The sequence below is a fragment of the Cetorhinus maximus genome, chromosome 26 (genome assembly GCF_964194155.1).
Source record: "Cetorhinus maximus chromosome 26, sCetMax3.hap1.1, whole genome shotgun sequence".
NCBI lineage: Eukaryota > Metazoa > Chordata > Chondrichthyes > Lamniformes > Cetorhinidae > Cetorhinus > Cetorhinus maximus.
In genome coordinates, this window is record NC_135904.1 from 20,113,163 (window position 1) to 20,135,884 (window position 22,722).

The following is a 22,722-nucleotide window of genomic DNA, read 5'->3' on the forward strand; positions in this document are numbered from 1 at the left end:
TATAATTTGGATTGCAATTCTGAAAAATGAATGTAAAATGTTACTGTTGAGTGAGAAGGGAATAAAGATGGAGCTCTGGAATATTATTGTTGCATAATTGATGTATGTCTTTTAAGAGCGCACATGCCAGAATCTGTGGTGCTTCAGTTGTAGGGTGGAAAACAGGTAAAATTTCAATAGGATTGCTGTAAAACGAGAATGGTGCAGAACTCTTGGCTAGTGACCATTCACAATCATTTATACAAGGCATCAACTGAATCTTGCTGGTATTAATACAGTGTCTGCTATTTCATTTTTATATTGGAACAGAGTGGCAGTATCTTCAAAACTTATTTCAAATGCTGCTCCAGTGAGAGTAGCCCAGATTCTTAACAGTTAGAATGTGGAACTCTACCATATGGAGCAATTGAGGGGACAAACTGGCATGATATATTTAAGGGAAGCTAAATAAACATATGGAAGAAAGGAATAGAAGGATATGCTGATGGGTTTAGATGAAGTAGAGTGAGAGGAGGCTCATGGAGTACACATTCCAGCATGGACCAGTTGGGCTGAATTAACTATTAATTAGTACTGTAAATTCTATGTCTTTGTCAGTACTGTGGAGAGTACAATGTCTTAAACAATTATTCCTAGGATGTGGCGATTTAAAGTTGAAGTTTTGAGTTTGCATCAGTTTGAAGTTTCATTTTTACTGTTATTTCTGTTATAGTTTATAGTTGGATAGAATTTAAACCAAAATATTTATCTTAATGACTAATTTCTTGAAAACAGGTTATACCTTTTTAAAAGTAACTTTTTTTGAAAGGTGGGTATTAGTGTCATCCTCTTACGTTTTGGTACATTTTTAACCTTTCTCTGTACATGCAGTAACAATATATATTTGTTTAAATCTCTGTTGTAGTTTCTAGAGTCAATTCGGAACACCTCAATGTGAGAGGAAGTTAACCATTATTTAAAGTACACTAAAACAAATTGGTTATTTATTCAAAATTAAGCAATATGCTTCTGTTTGTGAAGAAATGCAAGTTGAGACAGTCCTTGTCTGCATAAGTGGTAACAGAATTTGCCACGTTCATTTTTGGCCATGTTCTCCACATTCCTGATGTAACTAGCACGTTGCTGTAAATATTAAGTGAAAAATCCTAAAAAGATGATCAATATTTTGCAATGTGTATATTCCATCTGGGTCTGTCTTTACTGGAAAAGTTAGCTAGAATGAAGTTGGTCGACAGAAGGCTGTTGAGCATCAGCATCAAAGGGATTGGGGAATGCTTTAAACTGCTGTTTCTGTAGCACATTGATTCTGTTTGTAAATAATGAGTTTCACGTAAAAAAAATAGGGGAAAAGTTCACTTGCACAGAAATATTCTCCTATCCCTAAAAAGTTTCAGAAGATTAATTTGCCTCATTTTTACTGCTTTCTTATTAGACACTTCAACCTGAGAATGAAGCGAGACACCTCTATATTCACAGATGATTTTAAAGTGGAAGTATCAGGCGAAGAGCTGAATTATGACACTTCCCATATCTACACTGGGGAAATCTATGGTAAGATTAATTGTGAACTGGTGTAAATGTGTACATGTTGTGTACTGCCAAGAATATTTGTAGACACCGCTTCTTCTGTGTCTAGTATGCAACTTATTGCTGGATTATTTAAACTTTACTCATCATCTAGAAAGTGAAATTAAAGATTTGTCAAAAGGCAAATTAACGAGTAATTTAAAGCAAGCATATTTATGGTGCTGTTTAATATGATATCCGACCTTGCCGTAAACTCTGTTCCCCCTCAAAGCTTTAAACAACCGATAGCGCAACCATGTGTGCATTTCAAAAAAAAATTATGATCCATTTTCTATGTAAAAAAAAAAGAAAGTTTTGTGGTGAAATATATTTACCTTGTGTAACTGGGTAGGTCAATATTATGCAGACCAGATGATTTTAGTTCTGCTCCAGATTTTACTTTCTCAGAAGATAAATCTGAATGCCAAGACACAACTTCTGTGTAAAAATGATGCTGCACTAGTTGCCCAGACAGAAGACCAGCTTCAAAGGTTTGTGGATCATCTGTCCCATGCTTGTCATGTTCTCCCTCACAATCAGTGTCAAGAAAATGGCAGTTATGGGGCAGCGTGTGTCTCCGCCTGTGATCAGACTCAACGACGCACCACTGGAACTGTCAGCAAATTCTACCTAGAATCTATGGTGACAGATGATCTGTCTCTTGATGAAGAGCTCGTCACATGCTTTTGGAAAGGCAGCCACCAATTTTGGCCTACTAACGAAATGGGCACATGGAAAAATAACAAAGTAACTGGCAGAACCCAAGATGCTTATCTCTAGGGCCTGCATTCTCAGCACATTGCTGTTTGGCAACAAAGCCTGGACAACTTGCATCTACCAAGAACAAAGGTAAATAACTTATCTCTGGTGCCCACGACACATCACCTGGAAAGACAAAATCAGCAATGAAGCTGTCCTTTCCATGCAAACATGCCAAACATATTAGTGCAAATCAAACAAACAAGGCTTCACTGGCTTGGGCATGTGCACAGGATGGAATATGGCTGCATCTCCAAGAATATGTTATACAAGGATGTAGCCCATGTCTAGAGACCAGCCTAGATGGCCAAAGCTCTGATTTCAAGGATGCTGTCAAAAGAGACATGAAAACTCTTAACATCAGTCATGATAAATGAGAAACACTAGCTGACGATCAAAACAAATGACAACACCATCTGTGGGTAGGAGGTTGCCACCACTTGGAAACCTGGTTTCAGAAGATCCAAAGCAGACTCCAGCTCTGCAAACAAGGCATCAACAGAAAACATCCTGAATCCCTGACATAGGACAACTTCATGTGTGGCACTTTTGGCAGACTTTTCCTTTTCAGAATCAGCTAGTTCAGTCATCGAAAGAAATGCAGCAGTTGATCTCCTCTGACCTCACCAAACTTCTGAGGCCGCATTGCCATCATCTCTCGTAGATGAAAGGTTGCCAACCATTCTTGACTACAAATAATTAATCTCATTTAAATATCAGATTTTATCATAGAATAAAATTTAAAAATAAGAAATCATCAAATGCTGTCTTGGATAAAAATGATTGTTACCTGTGTCAGCTATGGCTCAGGTAGTAGCGCTCTTGACTTTGCATCAGAATGATATGGGTTCACGCCCTCTTCCAGGACTTGAGTACAGCAATATAGGCTCACATTTCAATGCAGTCAAAGTTGCTATCTTCTGGATGAGACATTAATGTGAGGCCCAATCTGCCTTTTCAGGTGGATGTAAAAGATCCCATAGCATGGTTTTTGGTAAAGAGCAAGGTAGTTATCTCTGGTGTCCTGACCAATATTCATCCCTCAATCAACATCACGAAAATATATATAGGAACATTATCATATTGCTATTTTTGGGAGCTTGCTGAGTGCAGGGCATGCATCCAGAATGCAAGTTCTGTCTACAGCCAGCTCCATGATCATGTCTGGAAGCAGTATGACATTAAGCTGAAGACTAAAATCAAACTGTACCAGGCTCAAATCAATGTCACTGTTTGCTTAGCAAATGTGACGTAACAATAGCAATATTCCAGAAACAGCAATGAGATGAATAAGAAATTAATCGATATTTTTTGATTTTTGACTTGAGAAATGTTGCCCACTTTAATAGATGGATGACTCATGATGATAAATGGTACATAATGACACTGACAATTACGTTGCCATTCTTTACGATAATTTAAATCTTGCCTTTTTAAACAAACAATACTAATTAAACAAGTTCTTCCTGTAGTACAGCAATGACCAGAAAAACTTCATGTATGGGAAAAAGGCAACCACTCCTGTTGGTAATTAGTGTAGAATTAGATAAATTGACATTGTGCTACTTGTAATCACTGAATGTTTCATTCAGAAATGTTGCATGTTCATTTTTAATCTTTTGTAACTATTCCATTTTAAACAAGGCTTATGTCAATGCTTTAACATGGCTGATGATCTATCCAGTTGGAATACTCGACATTCTTTTCTTAAAAAAAAAAGTAATTGTGAAAATAAAGTACTGTTTGTCTAATCTTGATTTGGTGGCTGTCTCTTCAAACTTAATTACAATGCATAGGCCAGTTAAGCCAGAGTTTTAGTTCAGTTTTACATCTTTATCAGTTAACAAGTTAGAGACAAATAATTCAGACTTAATAGAACAGTGTGATTTGGCACAATATTGTGTTTGATTTTCAGCACTGCATTATAGGAAGGATTTTTTTAAACAACTGCAGCGTAGTTCATTAGAATGCTTTCTCATATGCAAGTTAGGAATGTGCACACTGTTGTCAAAGCCAGCGTTTATTGCCCATCCCTAGTTCTCCTTGAGAAGATGGGGGCAAACTGCATTCTTACTACTGTAGTCCATGCGTTGAAGGTACTCCTAAGTGCTACAAGTTAGGATGTTCCAGGATTTTAACCTAGGAACAGTGTAGGAAATGCAATGCAGCTCCAAGTTGAGATGATGTGCGTCTTGGAAGAGAAATTGGAGGTCATGGTGTTCCCATGCACCTGCTGTCTTTGTCCTGTGGATGGAAGAGCTGGGAGGTGGTGTCTGAGGAATCTCGCTGAGTTGCTACAATGCATCCAGTAGATGCAAATCGTGCCATTGTGCAAAAATGAAGGTTTGTCCATGATGAGCAGTTAGAGAGATGTGAGAAGTTGTAGCTTTTCTTCATAAGAACTAAGAAGGTTAAGGGGTGACCTGATAAGGGACCTTCGAGATTATGAAGTGTTCTGGTAGTTGTAAATTATTTCCGGTGTTCATTGTGTTGGTAACATGAGCGCAAATTTCAGATGATCTCACTAAGTATTTAAAGGCAAGTTAGAGAAATACTTTGCACAGCATGGTTGAAAGTAGAAATTCTATGTAACGAGTCTAAGCAAATGTTAAGCAAATTGCAGAGAATCTTTTTAAAGTAATTAGGTCATTGTTTAAAAAAAGTATTTTAGCACAACAGAAGCAAGCGTAAGACTTGTTCGGATTACATTGGGTAGCATGTGAAGGGAAAAAAAAAACCTGGCAATTCCCTTTTTGGTCTTGTGCTAGTATCAGTAATTTTAACTACTTTTTGATCTAGTAAACAGAACTATGAAAAGCAAATGGCCTGTGGACTGTCCTGAATTATCTATCCATAAATCGACCAGTGGGCTGAATGGGCTTAAGCATCCTTGACCTTAGGGAATGGGTGGAGTGGAATAGCCAGAGCCCATGGAACTGTAATCTAACTAAAGTCAGAATCAGATGGGAGATGAGGAGGAGGAAATGATTTAATGGTTGTTTTATGTGGATCTAGGAAACCTTGATTGTAAAATGCCGAAACCAGTTTTATATAAACTTCTTTAATGGTAACAATCTGCTGACGATGCCAAAGAATGAAGGGCCTCTTGAGTGCCAGTCTGAAGAACCATTTCCTGAGCATGTCATTATATGCATTAACTTGTGAACTATACCTTGTGAAATATAATGAATTCTTAAATTATTCATATTTTATTCCACATTGTATAATAAATGTTCCCATTAGCTACTTGTATTCACAAAGTGTCCTGACATTATTTCAAAACAGTAATATGTTGAGTTTTGAAACAGTGCTCTATGAAATATATTAATTTCAAGTGGGTGCATATTTAAGGATCACTGGGAAAATGAATAAACATTTAATCACGAGGAGATCTTGCCTCTTTGCTGCACAGCCTAGAACTTCAAAGGTCATTATTTAAGGCCTTGCCTACTGCAAAAGCCACATTAGCCACCATGTCTGAAGATAAATGCACAATTTGTTATCATATGAATAATTTTAAAATGCAATTTACAAATTAATTTTTTATCATGATTGCTCATCATAATTAATTTTGAAAATGATTTTTGGCTGGTTTGTGGTTGCTGATTTTGGGTAGCCTTTCCCACCAGTCTGGTATTGAACTGTTCATTTTAATTGATATGCATATCTATATTCGCTTCCCTTATTAAATCTTTCCCTCCATGTAAACTCCCTTCTACCACATTCACCACCACCCACTCAACCTTTCCAGCTGCTATCGTCTCTTTATTCACATGGTCTTGATCATTAACAAGGAATCTCCAAACACACCCTTGTTCAACCAGAGCCTTTAACCCCTTCCAACTCCACTTATCTGTGAATTAACCCATTGAAAATCAAAATTTCCCCTTAAGCCCCTTACACATGCATTCTCAGCCCTCTACACTTTGGATCTCCAGTCGCCACAATTTGCTCAACCACTCCAGCTTTGCCTTTATTTACATTCCCCTATCCCAGTTATTTCCTTTAAATATAGCCCCAGTCTTTGCTCTCTCAAGTCCAGGTGGTATACTTAAAAAAGGTCGCTAATGAGATAGTAGGTGAGTGGGTATTAATTTTCCAAAATTTGCTAGATTCTGGAAAGGTTCCATCAGACTGGAAAGTAGCAAGCATAACCCCTCAATTCAAGAAGGGAGGGAGGCAGTAAACCGAAACTATAGGCCAGCTAACTTGACGTTTGTCGTGGGGAAGGTGTTAGAATTGATCATTAATAAAGTTATAGCTGCGCGCTTCAAAAAACTCAAGATAATCGGGAATAGTCAGCATGGTTATGTGAAAGGGAAATCATGTTTAACCAATTTATGAGAGCTCTTTGAAGGATTAACATGCGCCGTGGATAAAGGGGAGCCTGTGGGCGTACTGTACTTCGATTTCCAGAAGGCATTTGATAAGATACCACACCAAAGGTTATTGTGAAAAATAAAAGCTTATGTTGTAGACAGTAACATATTAGCATGGATAGAAGATTGGCTGGCTGGCAGAAAACAGAATATGCATAAATGGGTCTTTTTCTGATTGGCAGGTTGTGAAGAGTGAAGTCACACAGGGGTCTGTGTTGGGGCCTTAAGTTTTTACAATTTATATCAATGACTTAGGTGAGGGGACTGAAGGCATGATAACTAAATTTGCAGTTGACAAAGAAAGGAAAGTAGGTTGTGAAGAGGACGTAAGGAGGTTGCAGATGGATATCGATAGGCTGAGTGAGTGGGCAAAACTCTGGCAGATGGCGAATAATGTGGGAAAATGTGAAGTTGTTCTTTGGCAGGAAGAATAAAAAAGCAGAGTATTACTTAAACAGAGTGTGACTGCAGAATTCTAAGATGCAGAGGGATCTAGATGTTCCAGTGCACGAGTCACAAAAAGTTAGTATGCAGGTACAGCAACTAATTAAGAAGGCTAATGGAATGCTATCCTTTATTATGAGGAATTGAACATAAAAATAAGGATGATATACTTCAGGTATATAGGGCATTGGTGAGACCACATCTTGAATACTGTAACAAAAACAAAAATAGCTGGAAAAACTCAGCAGGTCTGACAGCATCTGTGGAGAGGAATACAGTTAACGTTTCAAGTCTGTATGACTCTTCAGCAGAACTAAGAAGTATAGAATGAGGTGGAATATAAGCTGGTTGAGGGGGGTGAGACAGGTAGAGCTGGATAGAGGGCCAGTGATAGGTGGAGGCAAAGAAGAGATTGCCAAAGATGTCATAGACAAAAGGACAAAGGGGTGTTGACGGTGGTGATATTAGCAGAGGAATGTGCTAATGATGACATTTAAGGTAGAAAGCAGGACGAGCAAGTGACAGATAGCCCTAGTGGGGGTGGAGTGGGGGGAAGGGATCGAAATAGGCTAAAAGGTAGAGATAAAACAATGGATGGAAATACATTTAAAAATAATGGAAATAGGTGGGTAAAGAAAAATATATTTAAAAAATTTTTAAAAATAATAAATTATTGGAAAAGGGGGGGAACGGAAAGGGGGTGGGGATGGAGGAGAGAGTTCATGATCTGAAGTTGTTGAACTCAATGTTAAGTCCGGAAGGCTGTAAAGTGCCTAGTCGGAAGATGAGGTGCTGTTCCTCCAGTTTGCGTTGAGCTTCACTGGAACATTGCAGCAGGCCAAGGACAGACATGTGGACATGAGAGCAGGGTGGTGTGTTGAAATGGCAAGCGACAGGGAGGTCTGGATCATGCTTGCGGACAGACTGAAGGTGTTCCGCAAAGCGGTCACCCAAGTCTGCGTTTGGTCTCTCCAATGTAGAGGGGGACCGCATTGGGAGCAGCGAATGCAGTAGACTGAGTTGAGGGAAGTGCAAGTGAAATGCTGCTTCACTTGAAAGGAGTGTTTGGGCCCTTGGACAGTGAGGAGGGGGGAAGTAAAGGGGCAGGTGTTGCACCTTCTGCGGTTGCATGGGAAGGTGCCCTGGGAGGGGGTTGAGGTGTAGGGGGTGAGGGAGTCATACGGACTTGAAACGTTAACTGTATTCTTCTCCACAGATGCTGTCAGACCTGCTGAGTTTTTCCAGCTATTTTTGTTTTTGTTTTTGTTACAGTATTCAAGATGTGGTCTCACCAATGCCCTATATACCTGAAGTATATCATCCTTATTTTTATGTTCAATTCCTCATAATAAAGGATAGAATTCCATTTGCCTTCTTAATTAGTTGCTGTACCTGCATACTAACTTTTTGTGACTCGTGCACTGGAACATCTAGATCCCTCTGCACCCCAGAGGGAACGATCCCTGAGGAATGCAGGTGAAGGGGAAGATGTGTTTGGTGGTGGCATCATGCTGGAGTTGGCGGAAATGGCGGAGGATGATTCTTTGAATGCGGAAGCTGGTGGGGTGATAAGTGAGGACAAGGAGGACCCTATCATGGTTCTGGGAGGGAGAGGAAGGTGTGAGGGCGGATGCACGGGAGATGGGCCGGACACGGTTGAGGGCCCTGTCAACCACCGTGGGTGGAAAACCTCGGTTAAGGAAGAAGGAAGACATGTCAGAGGAACTGTTTTTGAAAGTGGCATCATCAGAACAGATGCGACGGGGCCGAAGGAACTGAGAGAATGGGATGGAATCCTTTCAGGAAGCGGGGTGTGAGGAGCTGTAGTCGAGGTAGCTGTGGGAGTCGGTAGGCTTGTAATGAATATAAGGAATGTTCCATATACTCCATAAAGAGACAGGCATAACTGGGGCCCATGCGGGTACCCATAGCCACACCTTTTATTTGGAGGAAGTGAGACGAGTTTAAGGAGAAATTGTTCAGTGAGAGAACAAGTTCAGCTATACGGAGGAGAGTAGTAGTGGGTGAGGATTGTTCGGGCCTCTGTTCGAGGAAGAAGCGGAGAGCCCTCAGACCATCCCGGTTGGGGGATGGAGGTGTAGAGGGTTTGGATGTCCATGGTGAAGAGGAGGCGGTTGGGGCCAGGGAACTGGAAATTGTTGATATGATGTAGGGTGTCAGAGGAATCGCGGATGTATGTGGGAAGAGACTGGACAAGGGGAGAGAGAATGGAGTCAAGATAGCAAGAAATAAGTTCCGTGGGGCAGGAACAGGCTGACTGTTCACAAATATTGTGTGTAGTTTTGGTCTCCTTATTTAAGGAAAGATGTAAATTCATTGGAGGCAGTTCAAAGGAGGTTTACAAGATTGATACCTGGAATGAGTGGGTTGTCTTATGAGGAATGGTTGGACAGACTGTTTCCACTGGAGTTTATAAGAGTGAAGGGTGACTTGATTGAAGTATATAAGATCCTGAATGGCCTTGGTAAGGTGTACACGGAAAGTATGTTTCCTCTTGTGGGCCAGTACAGAACTTGGGAACACTGTTTTAAAATTAGGGATGGTTACCCTTTTAGGACAGAGATGAGGAGAAATTTTTTCTGAGCGTATTGTGACTTGTGAACACTCTGCCTCAAAAGGCAGTGGAGGTGGGGGTCATTGAATATTTTTAAGGCAGAGGTAGATAGCTTTCAACTCCCTTGCCTGATAAGAATCTATCGGGGATAGATGGGAATGTGGAATTTGAAACGTCAGCAGATCAGCCGTGATCCTATTGATTGATGGAGCAGACTCGAGGGGCCGGATGGCCTGCTTCTGCTCCTATTTCATATGTTTGTATGTGCGTCGTCAAATCTGGTTGGATCATATCAAATACAACTGGGCATCACTCTTGCACTGAAACCACCAAATAATCCAAGATTATTCTGGAGAGCAAAGATAATCTCTGGCTTCTTTTCTCCACACCTAACTGTGTTCTTAAACCCCCCTTCACCCACTTACAAGTGTGAGGTGCTCCTGGACTTCTTTTCCAGTAAAATTGAGAATGTCTATTTAGCTCTGGCTATTTGCCTCCTTGCCCAATGAGCAAAAACTCTGCCAGGTACAGTCCTGCCTTCAACCTAAGTCCATACCTCTTTGACATCTGTCTCTCACTCCCTGTCCCCTTTCTGAGCTTGTCTTGTCCATGAAATCCATCCCTTGTTCCTTTGACCAGCCAACTTCCATAACTGTTAATGATTCCTTCGCCTTGGGGACTGTTCCTCCTCCCTTTTTCAAAACTCGTATCATCACTCCCACATCTAAAACTCTCACTCGTGCCCTTTGTCTTTGTAAATTATTATCCGATCCTCAACCTCTTTCTCTCTGGTCATTGAATATTTTGTCACAACCGAAATCTGTATCCATCTTTCCTACTCCATGTTTAAATTTCTTCACTCATGTATCTATCCCTGCCAAAGCACTGAAAAGACTTCATTCAATGTCAAAAGTGACATCCATAGTGCACTGTCCCTCATCTGCCTCTATACAGTTATTAGCACCGTTGTTCTCACCCTGCTCCTCTGTCTTTTCACCTCCATTGTGTAGTTTGATTGTGTTGTCCATTGTAGCCAGAGCATTTCCTACTCCTGTATCATTACCTTGAGAGTTCTTCAAGAATCTATCCCAAACTCCATGTGCCGCAAGATGACCTCATCAGCAGACATGATGTTAGCTTCATTTGCACACTCAACAACCAGTTCTACCTCCTCATTGCTTACGTGTCAGCTTTTGAGTTAGAAGGTTCTGGGCTCAGACTCACTTCAGGACCTGAGCACAAATGTCAAGGTTGACACTTCAGTGCAGGACTGAGGGTTGCTGCACAGTTTGAGAAGCCATCTTTCAGATGAAACTTTAAGCTGAAGCCCCATCTGTCTTCTTGGGTGGTAAAAACCCCATTACGTTATTTTTGAAGTAGAGCAGAAGAGATATCCCTGGTTTGCTGGCCAATATTTATCCCTCAATCAGCGTCACAAAAACAGATGATCTGGTTGTTATCACATTGCTGTATGGTGCGCTTGCTATGTGCAAACTAGGTGCTGTGTCTCTCCCATTACAACAGTAGCAACACTTCAGGAAGTACTTAATTGGCTGTAAAGTGCTTTGGGATGCCTGAGATCATGAAAAGCACTAGATAAATGCAAATCTTTCCTTTATGTTCTGTCATATTGTGAGTCAACATAGTCTTGGAGATGCTGCAATTTTCTCAAGATTAGCATTGGGATGATTAAAGCAATTGTCTTGCCCCCCCCCCACCCAACCACAAACTCTGCATCCTTGTCACTGACTCCATTCCCTCCCCCATGCTGTTGTCTTAGACTAAATGAGGCAATTTGACTTGAGCTGAACTTCTTCAAACCTCACATCTTTTCTATCACAAAAAGCATTGCACTTGCCCTATCTATTGCTGAAACTCTGATCCATACACTTCCCACCTCCAGACGCTACAGTTATAATGCTAGCCTCCTATACTCCACATTCAATAAACATGGTCTTACCGAAGCTCTGTTACCCGTTTCTCGTCTGCACCAACTCCTTGCCCAGCAACCCTGTCCTTTCCGACGCTGGCTCCTGGTTACTCCCAGTGACCCAATTAAAATTCTCACTCTTGTTCAAACCGTTTTTGTGCATTTTGGCATCCATACTTTATTGTCTGCATCTCATGCTTTGGGATCCCCCAACTGAAACCCCTCTGCCTCAGAAGGTCCCCCTCTATTTAAGACTCCTTTAAAAATCTTTGACCAAATTTTCTTAAACCCTCCCAATATATCCTTTTTGCTCACCGATTAGCTTTTGATTACACCTCTGAAGCGCTTGGGGATGTCTTTCTATGTTAAAGGTGTTGTATGAATGAAAATTGTTGCTGTGTTTGCCTATCTGGTTAATTGAATGTTGCTTATTCGGCATAATTAAAACTTTTTGTTCTATATCAGAGAAACAAATGAAGCCATGTAAGGAAACAAACACCCTTGCCCTCTCACCACCACCGCCCTTCCTCTCTTCCCCCCGCCCACAACAGATTCTCTTTTCCCTTGGGTCCATTTCTTAGGTGTTCATGTGTTGGATGTCCTCATGAACAAACTTTTGAATTACATTGCAACCAGGAGAATCCCTTCATGTGCTTTTTTTTAATGGTACAATAATTTCTATTGTGCATTTGGCACTCAATGGCCTTGAGCCCAGTTTGCAGCCGTTCGTTGTGCAGTTCAATTTATACCTGAAAAGCTTTTTTTTAACGTGGCAAATAGTGAATGCTTGTGATTTCACCTAGTGAGCTTACTTTGTGGATTTACTGATCCGGACTTAGAAACACTAGATTAACCTTGAGTGAACTGAGAAAATGGAAGAATGCCTGACTTCACTCTACCAGTCTCTGCGTATTATTGGGCATGTTAATTCTTCCCATCTAGCACCTCAACAATGTCATTGGTACCCATACTGAAGCATTAAGAGTTTTGATTTTTTTAAAAATTACTATGTGTACAATACTGCGAAAGCACAAAATAATCAAATATTTTAAAGTCTTCAGTGACTGTTTACTGTTGGTCGCCTTGAATTTATCAGATTTCTTTGTAGTATAGATCGTAATCCCACTTAAATCCATCTCAATAGACTTGTGGTAACATTTCTGTTCTAATTCTTGTTCAACTGTTTTAAAGGTTTTTTTTTAAAAAATCATGTAAACAAAATATAATTTTAGTAACTTTTTTTCTTGTAAAAGGTGAGAGAGGATCTCTCAGTCATGGCTCTATCGTAGATGGACGGTTTGAAGGGTTTGTCCAGACCCATCAGGGTACTTTCTATGTTGAACCAGCAGAGCGATACATTAAAAACAGAAAGCCACCTTTCCACTCTGTGATCTACCATGAAGATGATATAAGTAAGTATTTTCCTTTTTTATGTATAACTGAAGCTTGCCTGAGGGACAATAATCATGTTTGTTTTCCAAATTAGCAGAATATTGTGACATGAGGAAGTGCGGTACCAATTTACCTAATGCATTCTTTAAGCCAATTTTGAAGAATGTATGATGAGCAACTTCATTTCAAACTATCTGTTAAAATTGACATGAATTTCATATTGCCATGAATGTATGTAGAAACTAATTTCTATTGCAAAGTTAAAAATTGAGTTTATGTACAGGAAATTTGCAAATATGAGGTATATTAACAAGATCATTCTTACCCATGCAATTTTTGGGGAACACATTTTAAGAAATATGGCTGCACACCATCCTATCAGATCTCTACTGCAATCCTGCCACCCATAATTTTGCATGTGGGTTAATGCCCAGTTTTTCTGCCTCTTGCACATGAGAATATTTAAATCAGCCCTTAGTAAAAATTGAATTTTTAATGTGCGTATATTATATATGTATGTGTGTGTGTATTACATATATGTGTGTGTATTATATATATGTGTGTGTATTACATATATATATGTGTGCGTGTTACATGTATAAATGTGTGCGTGTTACATGTATAAATGTGTGCGTGTTGCATGTATAAATGTGTGCGTGTTGCATGTATAAATGTGTGCGTGTTGCATGTATAAATGTGTGCGTGTTGCATGTATAAGTGCGTGCGTGTTGCATGTATAAGTGCGTGCGTGTTGCATGTATAAGTGCGTGCGTGTTGCATGTATAAGTGCGTGCGTGTTGCATGTATAAGTGCGTGCGTGTTGCATGTATAAGTGCGTGCGTGTTGCATGTATAAGTGCGTGCGTGTTGCATGTATAAGTGCGTGCGTGTTGCATGTATAAGTGCGTGCGTGTTGCATGTATAAGTGCGTGCGTGTTGCATGTATAAGTGCGTGCGTGTTGCATGTATAAGTGCGTGCGTGTTGCATGTATAAGTGCGTGCGTGTTGCATGTATAAGTGCGTGCGTGTTGCATGTATAAGTGCGTGCGTGTTGCATGTATAAGTGCGTGCGTGTTGCATGTATAAGTGCGTGCGTGTGGCATGTATAAGTGCGTGCGTGTGGCATGTATAAGTGCGTGCGTGTGGCATGTATAAGTGCGTGCGTGTGGCATGTATAAGTGCGTGCGTGTGGCATGTATAAGTGCGTGCGTGTGGCATGTATAAGTGCGTGCGTGTGGCATGTATAAGTGCGTGCGTGTGGCATGTATAAGTGCGTGCGTGTGGCATGTATAAGTGCGTGCGTGTGGCATGTATAAGTGCGTGCGTGTGGCATGTATAAGTGCGTGCGTGTGGCATGTATAAGTGCGTGCGTGTGGCATGTATAAGTGCGTGCGTGTGGCATGTATAAGTGCGTGCGTGTGGCATGTATAAGTGCGTGCGTGTGGCATGTATAAGTGCGTGCGTGTGGCATGTATAAGTGCGTGCGTGTGGCATGTATAAGTGCGTGCGTGTGGCATGTATAAGTGCGTGCGTGTGGCATGTATAAGTGCGTGCGTGTGGCATGTATAAGTGCGTGCGTGTGGCATGTATAAGTGCGTGCGTGTGGCATGTATAAGTGCGTGCGTGTGGCATGTATAAGTGCGTGCGTGTGGCATGTATAAGTGCGTGCGTGTGGCATGTATAAGTGCGTGCGTGTGGCATGTATAAGTGCGTGCGTGTGGCATGTATAAGTGCGTGCGTGTGGCATGTATAAGTGCGTGCGTGTGGCATGTATAAGTGCGTGCGTGTGGCATGTATAAGTGCGTGCGTGTGGCATGTATAAGTGTGTGCGTGTGGCATGTATAAGTGCGTGCGTGTGGCATGTATAAGTGCGTGCGTGTGGCATGTATAAGTGCGTGCGTGTGGCATGTATAAGTGCGTGCGTGGGGCATGTATAAGTGCGTGCGTGGGGCATGTATAAGTGCGTGCGTGGGGCATGTATAAGTGCGTGCGTGGGGCATGTATAAGTGCGTGCGTGGGGCATGTATAAGTGCGTGCGTGGGGCATGTATAAGTGCGTGCGTGGGGCATGTATAAGTGCGTGCGTGGGGCATGTATAAGTGCGTGCGTGGGGCATGTATAAGTGCGTGCGTGGGGCATGTATAAGTGCGTGCGTGGGGCATGTATAAGTGCGTGCGTGGGGCATGTATAAGTGCGTGCGTGGGGCATGTATAAGTGCGTGCGTGGGGCATGTATAAGTGCGTGCGTGGGGCATGTATAAGTGCGTGCGTGGGGCATGTATAAGTGCGTGCGTGGGGCATGTATAAGTGCGTGCGTGGGGCATGTATAAGTGCGTGCGTGGGGCATGTATAAGTGCGTGCGTGGGGCATGTATAAGTGCGTGCGTGGGGCATGTATAAGTGCGTGCGTGGGGCATGTATAAGTGCGTGCGTGGGGCATGTATAAGTGCGTGCGTGGGGCATGTATAAGTGCGTGCGTGGGGCATGTATAAGTGCGTGCGTGGGGCATGTATAAGTGCGTGCGTGGGGCATGTATAAGTGCGTGCGTGGGGCATGTATAAGTGCGTGCGTGGGGCATGTATAAGTGCGTGCGTGTGGCATGTATAAGTGCGTGCGTGTGGCATGTATAAGTGCGTGCGTGTGGCATGTATAAGTGCGTGCGTGTGGCATGTATAAGTGCGTGCGTGTGGCATGTATAAGTGCGTGCGTGTGGCATGTATAAGTGCGTGCGTGTGGCATGTATAAGTGCGTGCGTGTGGCATGTATAAGTGCGTGCGTGTGGCATGTATAAGTGCGTGCGTGTGGCATGTATAAGTGCGTGCGTGTGGCATGTATAAGTGCGTGCGTGTGGCATGTATAAGTGCGTGCGTGTGGCATGTATAAGTGCGTGCGTGTGGCATGTATAAGTGCGTGCGTGTGGCATGTATAAGTGCGTGCGTGTGGCATGTATAAGTGCGTGCGTGTGACATGTATAAGTGCGTGCGAGTGACATGTATAAGTGCGTGCGAGTGACATGTATAAGTGCGTGCGACATATATATATGTGTGTATTACGTATGCGTGCGTGTGTGTTACGTATGCGTGCGTGTGTGTGTTACGTATGCGTGCGTGTGTGTTACATGTATATAATGTGTATGCACACAATATTATTTCAGTTAGGACAGGACCCCACTGTGCCATGGGGTGGAAAGGAGCTATTGATAGAAGGTATATTTAATAAACATCATGGAAAATCTGTCCCGGGGGTTTTTTGTCATAATTTTTTAAATTAACAATGCGAAGTATAGTAGCAGTCCTGGTCATGTCCTTTTTGTTAAACTCTGTACAGCTAGTAGTGTCATTGTTCCCAGCTAGTTTTGTAAACTGATGAGCACAAAACCAAAAAAGCTGCACCTTCAAAAGAGGATTTGATTTCTTTGTTAATTCCCTTGAATCACTACAAGTTGTTCCCACTATTATGTCTAGCACTGAATCAGCAGGTTAACATTCACGTGGTAAACACAGACAAGTATCAGGCCATACAGAGCACCACGGTGATATAACTGCAGAATTATTGCTTAGCAGATGGAACTTTAATGTACAGCTTTGTTCATACAATTGTACTTGCCAAGTGACTGGATTAGGGATTCAGAGGACTTAGGCCTACTGCTTTGAAGGGGCGTGCTGCATAATTATTATAGTTATGAATAAAATAACCTGTCTAAGTTACTCTTTATTTTTAATCAAGTACATCCCAAAGAGCATACTCATTTTCTATTTTACCCAACTCACCGAAAAGGTTTTTTTTAACAAAAACATTTTTGCCCTGAATAAATGTTAACTTCTCAGTTCAGAAGTTGGCTGTGCTTTGGGTATTTGCAGTATTCTTTTCATATTTGATTTTAAATCATATTCCCTTTTCACCCCTGCAACTATTTTGTTTTTCTTCAGTGAGTTTGTCTTGTCTCCAGAATTGGGACCTCCAGAGGTTTTTTAAAGTTCCAAGTCGTCTTTAAATTTGAATAAATGTTTGCATTCAGAAAGCAACATTTGTGACAATAAAAGTTTACAAGGTGCTACTGGTGTACTTCTCAGCTAGAAGATATGGAGACATTTTAAAATATTGATATTAGAATCCTGTTATGATTTCATGAGCTTGTGTGTCACAGTGTCATTTTATATAGGGATGCTTGGACAGATGGACCTCTTATAAGTGATGGTTGAGTGAAGGGTAGATGTCAAGCTTATTTGCCTTATTTTTGTGACAGCTTTCTGAAGTTTAGGGAAATGGTTTTCTTCCTTAATCAAGGCATAAAGGTTTATCCAGGTCAGGAAAACTTTCTGTCCTGTCTATTTCTCTACTTTCCTCTAGAGTAGGATTTTCCATCAAAAATCTGTGGTTTAATGGAGTAAACATGCTGTCTGAGAACAAATGTATTACTCAATGGGAGCACCCAGAATGTTTTCAAAATAGGGCCAACCTTTCTTTCACTACAGCACTTGGGTGTCAGTAAAATGATTGTCTCATTTAAGCTATTGCTCATGATTCTGCTAGCTCCAATCCAACAGATTCTGAGCATCTTGAGAAAGTTGGAACTCCATTTTTTGAAAAAGTAAAATTTTATATTTATGTACCATTGTTTTGCATCGGTGTCTCGAGTGTTTTGAGAAGTTTCAATGATTACAGTAATTGCTCACTTAATGTTGGAGTTGCATTCCTGAGAATGGCAACTTCAAATGAAACAAAGTTAATGGGAAAAAAGCAAAATACTGTGGATGCTGGAAATCTGAAACAAAAACAAAAATTGCTGGAAAAAACTCAGCAGGCCTGACAGCGTCTGTGGAGAAGAAGACAGTTAACATTTCGAGTCCGTATGACTCTTCATCAAAACTGAAGAGAAATAGAAATGTGGTGAAATATAAGCTGTTTAAAGGGGGTGGGACAGGTGGAGCTGGATAGAGGGCCCAGTGATAGGTGAAGGCAAAGGAGAGATTGCCAAAGATGTCAGAATCAAAAGGTCAAAGGGGTGTTGACGATGGTAATATTAGCTAAAGGCTGTGCTAATAGTGACATTAAGGGTAGAAAGCAGGATGAGCAGGTGACAGATGGCCCTAGTGGGGAGTGGGTTGGGGGAAGGGATTGAAATAGGCTAAAAGGTGGAGATAAAACAATGGATGGAAATAAATTTTAAAAATAATAATAGAAATAGGTGGGAAAAGAAAAAAAAAATATATAAAAATATATAATAATTATTAGAAAAAAAGAGGGTGAGGATGAAGGAGAGAGCTCATGATCTGAAGTTGTTGAACTCAACGTTAAGTCCGGAAGGCTGTAAAGTGCCTAATCGGTGCTGTTCCTCCAGTTTGTGTTGAGCTTCACTGGAACATTGCAGCAGACCAAGGACAGACATGTGGGCCTGAGAGCAGGGTGGAGTGTTGAAATGGCAAGCAACAGGAAGGTCTGGGTCATGCTTGCGGACAGACAGAAGGTGTTCCGCAAAGCGGCCACCCAGTTAATGGGAAAATCGTACTCACTTAAACCTAATGTAAAAGCTTTGGTTAGGTTCTGTAGGGTCTTTCTGGTCAGAAAAAAAAATCAAAATAGTATACCCTGTTAGTTTAAATACGATAGATCGCTAAATTACTATGTTCGTAAACAAAATAACTGTTTATATTTTTAAGTTAATTTTATTTTATTAAAAAAATATGCTAAATTTCTACTTTGCTCCTGCCAACCAACTCTCCCGCTCATCACCAATCCTCCCGCTCCCCAACCCCCCCGGTTCTCTGCGCCTCCTGCTTCTGAACCCTCCTGTTTGCCGCTGACTCTCTCCCACTGGCCAATTTTCCCGCTTCTCTCTCCCAAACTCTCGCCTTAAGCGAGGGCTCGGGAGATGAGCGGCGAGAGCCAGGAGGCAACCTTCAGAAACAGCAGCTTTGAGTTGCAAGGTCACAGAAGTAAGACACAAGGCTGGAGAGGCAGTGACCTGAAGAGTCAGGAAGCAGGCGGGGCCACTCCAAAATGGCACTGATCAGGTCATGCAATCCTGCATCACATCCGGTGTGAAATAACATTAAAACAAAACTCCTGATGCTAAATGAGAATTCCCACCCCATTAACTGACCATTAAACCAAATTGCTTAAAACGGGGTGACTTAAAGAGAGGACTAATTATACTTTGAAATACAGTAACATAGGTAGATCCAACAGACATTTTGCTTGCAACTTGATCCCATTATCAGCAATGACATGCATGTGGAAATTCATTGATCAGTAAAGTTTCCAGGAGGATAGATCCTAAAAGATACTAAAGGTGTTCCCTGTACCACATCGCCCTCCCCCATCCAGATAACCATCTTCTGTACAGCAGAATAAGACTTTTATGTGACTGAGACTAGAAGGGTTAAATTTTAAGGACAGGTTGCATTGACTAGGTTTTTGTCCCTTCAATATGGAAGATTAAGGGGTGATATAATTGAGGTGCTTATGATGATGAAAAGATTTGAAGGAAAAAAACTTTCTTCTGATGGGGTGTAACTGTACAGTTCGAGCTAGGCAGTCGAGCTAGATGTTGGGAAGCAAGTTTGAGGGGCTAAATGACCTAGGGTGGTTGTGTCGAAGAATGTAATAACTTTTATGAAAAAGCAGGAAGTTTAGGATTTTGTTCCCATTATAGAGTAGTCTCCATTGAAGGTTTCACACACCTCTACCTGTTATTTGAGTTTCTGCTTTTATGTCCTATAAATAAGAGGTGATGTTTCAAAGGTCCATAGCTTCATGCATGTTCCAACTTATCTTTCATTGCTTGTCGTCTTGAGTCTGACTGTAGAGCCTTGGCTTTTTGATCTTTTATTGCTGGGGGAGAAGCATAAGTGGAGCAGGAATTTGCATAAATCTACATGTTGCAAAATGTCCAATCATGCTTTCTGCAATCTGGTCTGCTGTTTACCCCCACCGTCAATCCCCACTGACAACTCCAGGATGTAGGGACAACACTTTCTGAGATTTTGGCACTCAGCCCTACCTTACTGTTTTGGGTGTCTATTGAAGTGCCATGGCTGCATTTAGGAAAAAAAAATCTTGGGTGCAATGTTTGGCAGAGGTTGACTCAGCAATTTTTCCCCATACTTCTGGTCAGCATGTGATGGATCTCCAATAGAATCCAGCAATGTGCAGATTGGTGACCCACAAAAACAGATCAGAGTTAGTGGCACACACTTAAACTGGGTGTAACTGACTGGCTGCCTGCTTCAGATTTGCCAAAATGATGGCTTAGCATTCTGTTGGCTCGGCCATTTGTTCACCCTGTTTGGAAGAAGGCCGGCTGCCAGATACATTGAGAGTGGAGAAAACTGTAAGTCAAGTGTTTCAAGGTCAAAGCTTAGAGCAAGTCAAGTTGTTTTAAAACATTGAAAATTATTTGTTTTCATGAGTGTTTCTCTTTTTTCCTTTGTCTTTACAAATGGAAATTTGGAAAATTACAGCTTTCATTACATTTAGTGGTGAAGAATAGGTTACCTGAGAGGCAAGAAGCAATTTTCTAACTTGATGGTCTGTATCCCATTAGAAAAAATGTCTTGTCACAAATAGTAATCAATATGTTCTGAACGAAGCTTAATAGGATTTCCTTTTGCTCTATCCCTTTGGCTCGTAGTACGTGCATAAACAGGAAAATATCTGGGAGAACAAAGGAATTGGCTCCTGCGGTAGTGAATCAAAATCGTACATCAGAAGGTGAATTCCTGTTATCCATGATGAATTTACAAATTGTACAGTATAATGGATTTTAAAAATAACTTTAAACCTGTTTCCTGGCTTTTTAAAAAAAGATAAACTAATGTCATACACAGGAACTAATGTTAAAAGTTTCATGTCTTATTAATTAAATGCCCAGTTTAATGGAACAGCATTTTTGAAATGAAATTGCTATATTAAGCACAGCCTTATCGGCTTCTGTGTTTAATTAGTCACTCAAAGGTCAGCGTTTAAGCAATTCGCTCATTGAGAGTATGATGCACGTTTCATTATTCGTAGTTACTTGTATATTGCAATCCAGGATCTGCATCGGAAACTTGACTGCAGAATCTAAGACCGAGTAAGGTCAGAGGTGGATTTCACTGATTGCAGCCAACTGTACCCATTCTCCATTTGTAGAAATGGCATTTATGACAAATATAGATTGTTCTAATCTTTTTTTAAAAAATAAAACAATTGAAGGTTTGTGTTGAAACACATTCAGTGGGCCATCACCAAGGAAGCTTTACATGCAGCTATCTTAAAGTGGGTGCAGTAAATCATGTAAAAGAATATTGCCTTTATGGCCTTTGAAGTTTTTTCCCTCTGAGAAGTGTATAATAGATTCTAAAGTGTACTGACCCTTAAACAATATGTCACTCTGAAACCCTTTCAGGTATTAAGCAAGGTGCTGACAGCTTGTTATTATAGTCATCATAGCTGTTGGCTTAATTTTCTTTTGTATTCTGTACTGTCAGAAGCACTGGAATATTTGTTCAAAGAAAAGCTTGCCTTCTAAATCAGTCGGAGGCTTTATTACAGCATTTAAAATAAGTCTACAGGAAAAAAGCTTCAATAGAAGGCAATGCTGAATTGACAAAAATAGTCTGTAACATCATTCATTCCAGAAAACAAATGACAAAATTCTGGCAATTCTTTATTTCTGCGTTGTTCTAAAATATCTTAAATAGTAAGTTTCATATATTTTAATATAGAAAATTCTAAATAATCTTCGATTTTATATCAGATTTTTGGAGGCGCCAGCCTTTAAAAGACAAATTGAACTAAGTCTCCTTCTGCTTGTCATGCCACTATTCAAGCCTTTCTTTATTATAGTTCCTGGGATGCTGGAAAGGCCAGCATTTGTTGTCCATCCCAAACTGCCCTTCGGAGGTTGGTGGTGAGCCATGTGAGTACATGTGGTGTCGGAACACCTACAGAACTGTTAGGAAAGGAGTTCTAGGATTTTGATCCAGCAACAGATATGTTTCCATTGGTGTGTGGCTTGGAGGGGCCTTGTGAGTGGTTGTGTTCTCATGCATCTACTGCGCACTAGGTGGTAGAGGTTGCTGGTTTGGAAGGTGTTGTCGAAGGATCCGCTTTTAAATGGGGCACACTTGCTGTAATTGGTGGTGGAGGGAATGAATATTTAAGGTGGTGGATGAGGTACAGGTTAAGTGGGCTGCTTTGCCCTGGTTGATGTTTAGCTTCTTGGGTGAAGTTGGAGTTGCACTTATCCAGGCAAGTGGAGAGTATTCTGTCACACTCCTCACTTGTTCCTTGGACAGGCTTTGGGGAGTCAGGATACTCAAATAAGAGTAGGGAACTGTCTTAAGGCTTTGGACAACATTCAAAGTTGGAAAATGGCTGCTGTGTTTGCCTACCTCAGTCACTGCATTTGAAGTATCTTCTGATATTTCCCAAAGATGTGGTAAGCCTTTGTATGAACGTAGGACATTTATTCCATGGTAAATTCCTTGGAATATTTGTTTTCAGCATGTCCTGAATGATGTAAGATGAATTAAAAGCTCAGTGAGATTTCTGAAGTGGTAATGATTGTCATGGGAAAGTTGAATATAGGCGATGTCTTCCTAGATTAGAAATTAAATAACCTAACCATATTCAGAAAGACTCAGGCAAGCACGTACTCATGAACCTTGCATCACAAGTAGATAAATTTCATAGAAT

At 41.0% G+C, this 22,722-nt stretch overlaps 1 protein-coding gene across 1 annotated transcript in view; it reads left to right on the top strand.

Moving 5' to 3' along the window:
* The window catches only part of adam10a (ADAM metallopeptidase domain 10a), a 148,324-nt gene that overhangs the window by 58,466 nt on the left and 67,136 nt on the right, over positions 1-22,722 (top strand). Inside the window, exons 3-4 of the mRNA XM_078530310.1 lie at positions 1,433-1,551; positions 12,907-13,065. Of these exons, the coding sequence (XP_078386436.1) occupies positions 1,433-1,551; positions 12,907-13,065 (278 nt within the window). The remainder of the gene's footprint in view (positions 1-1,432; positions 1,552-12,906; positions 13,066-22,722) is intronic.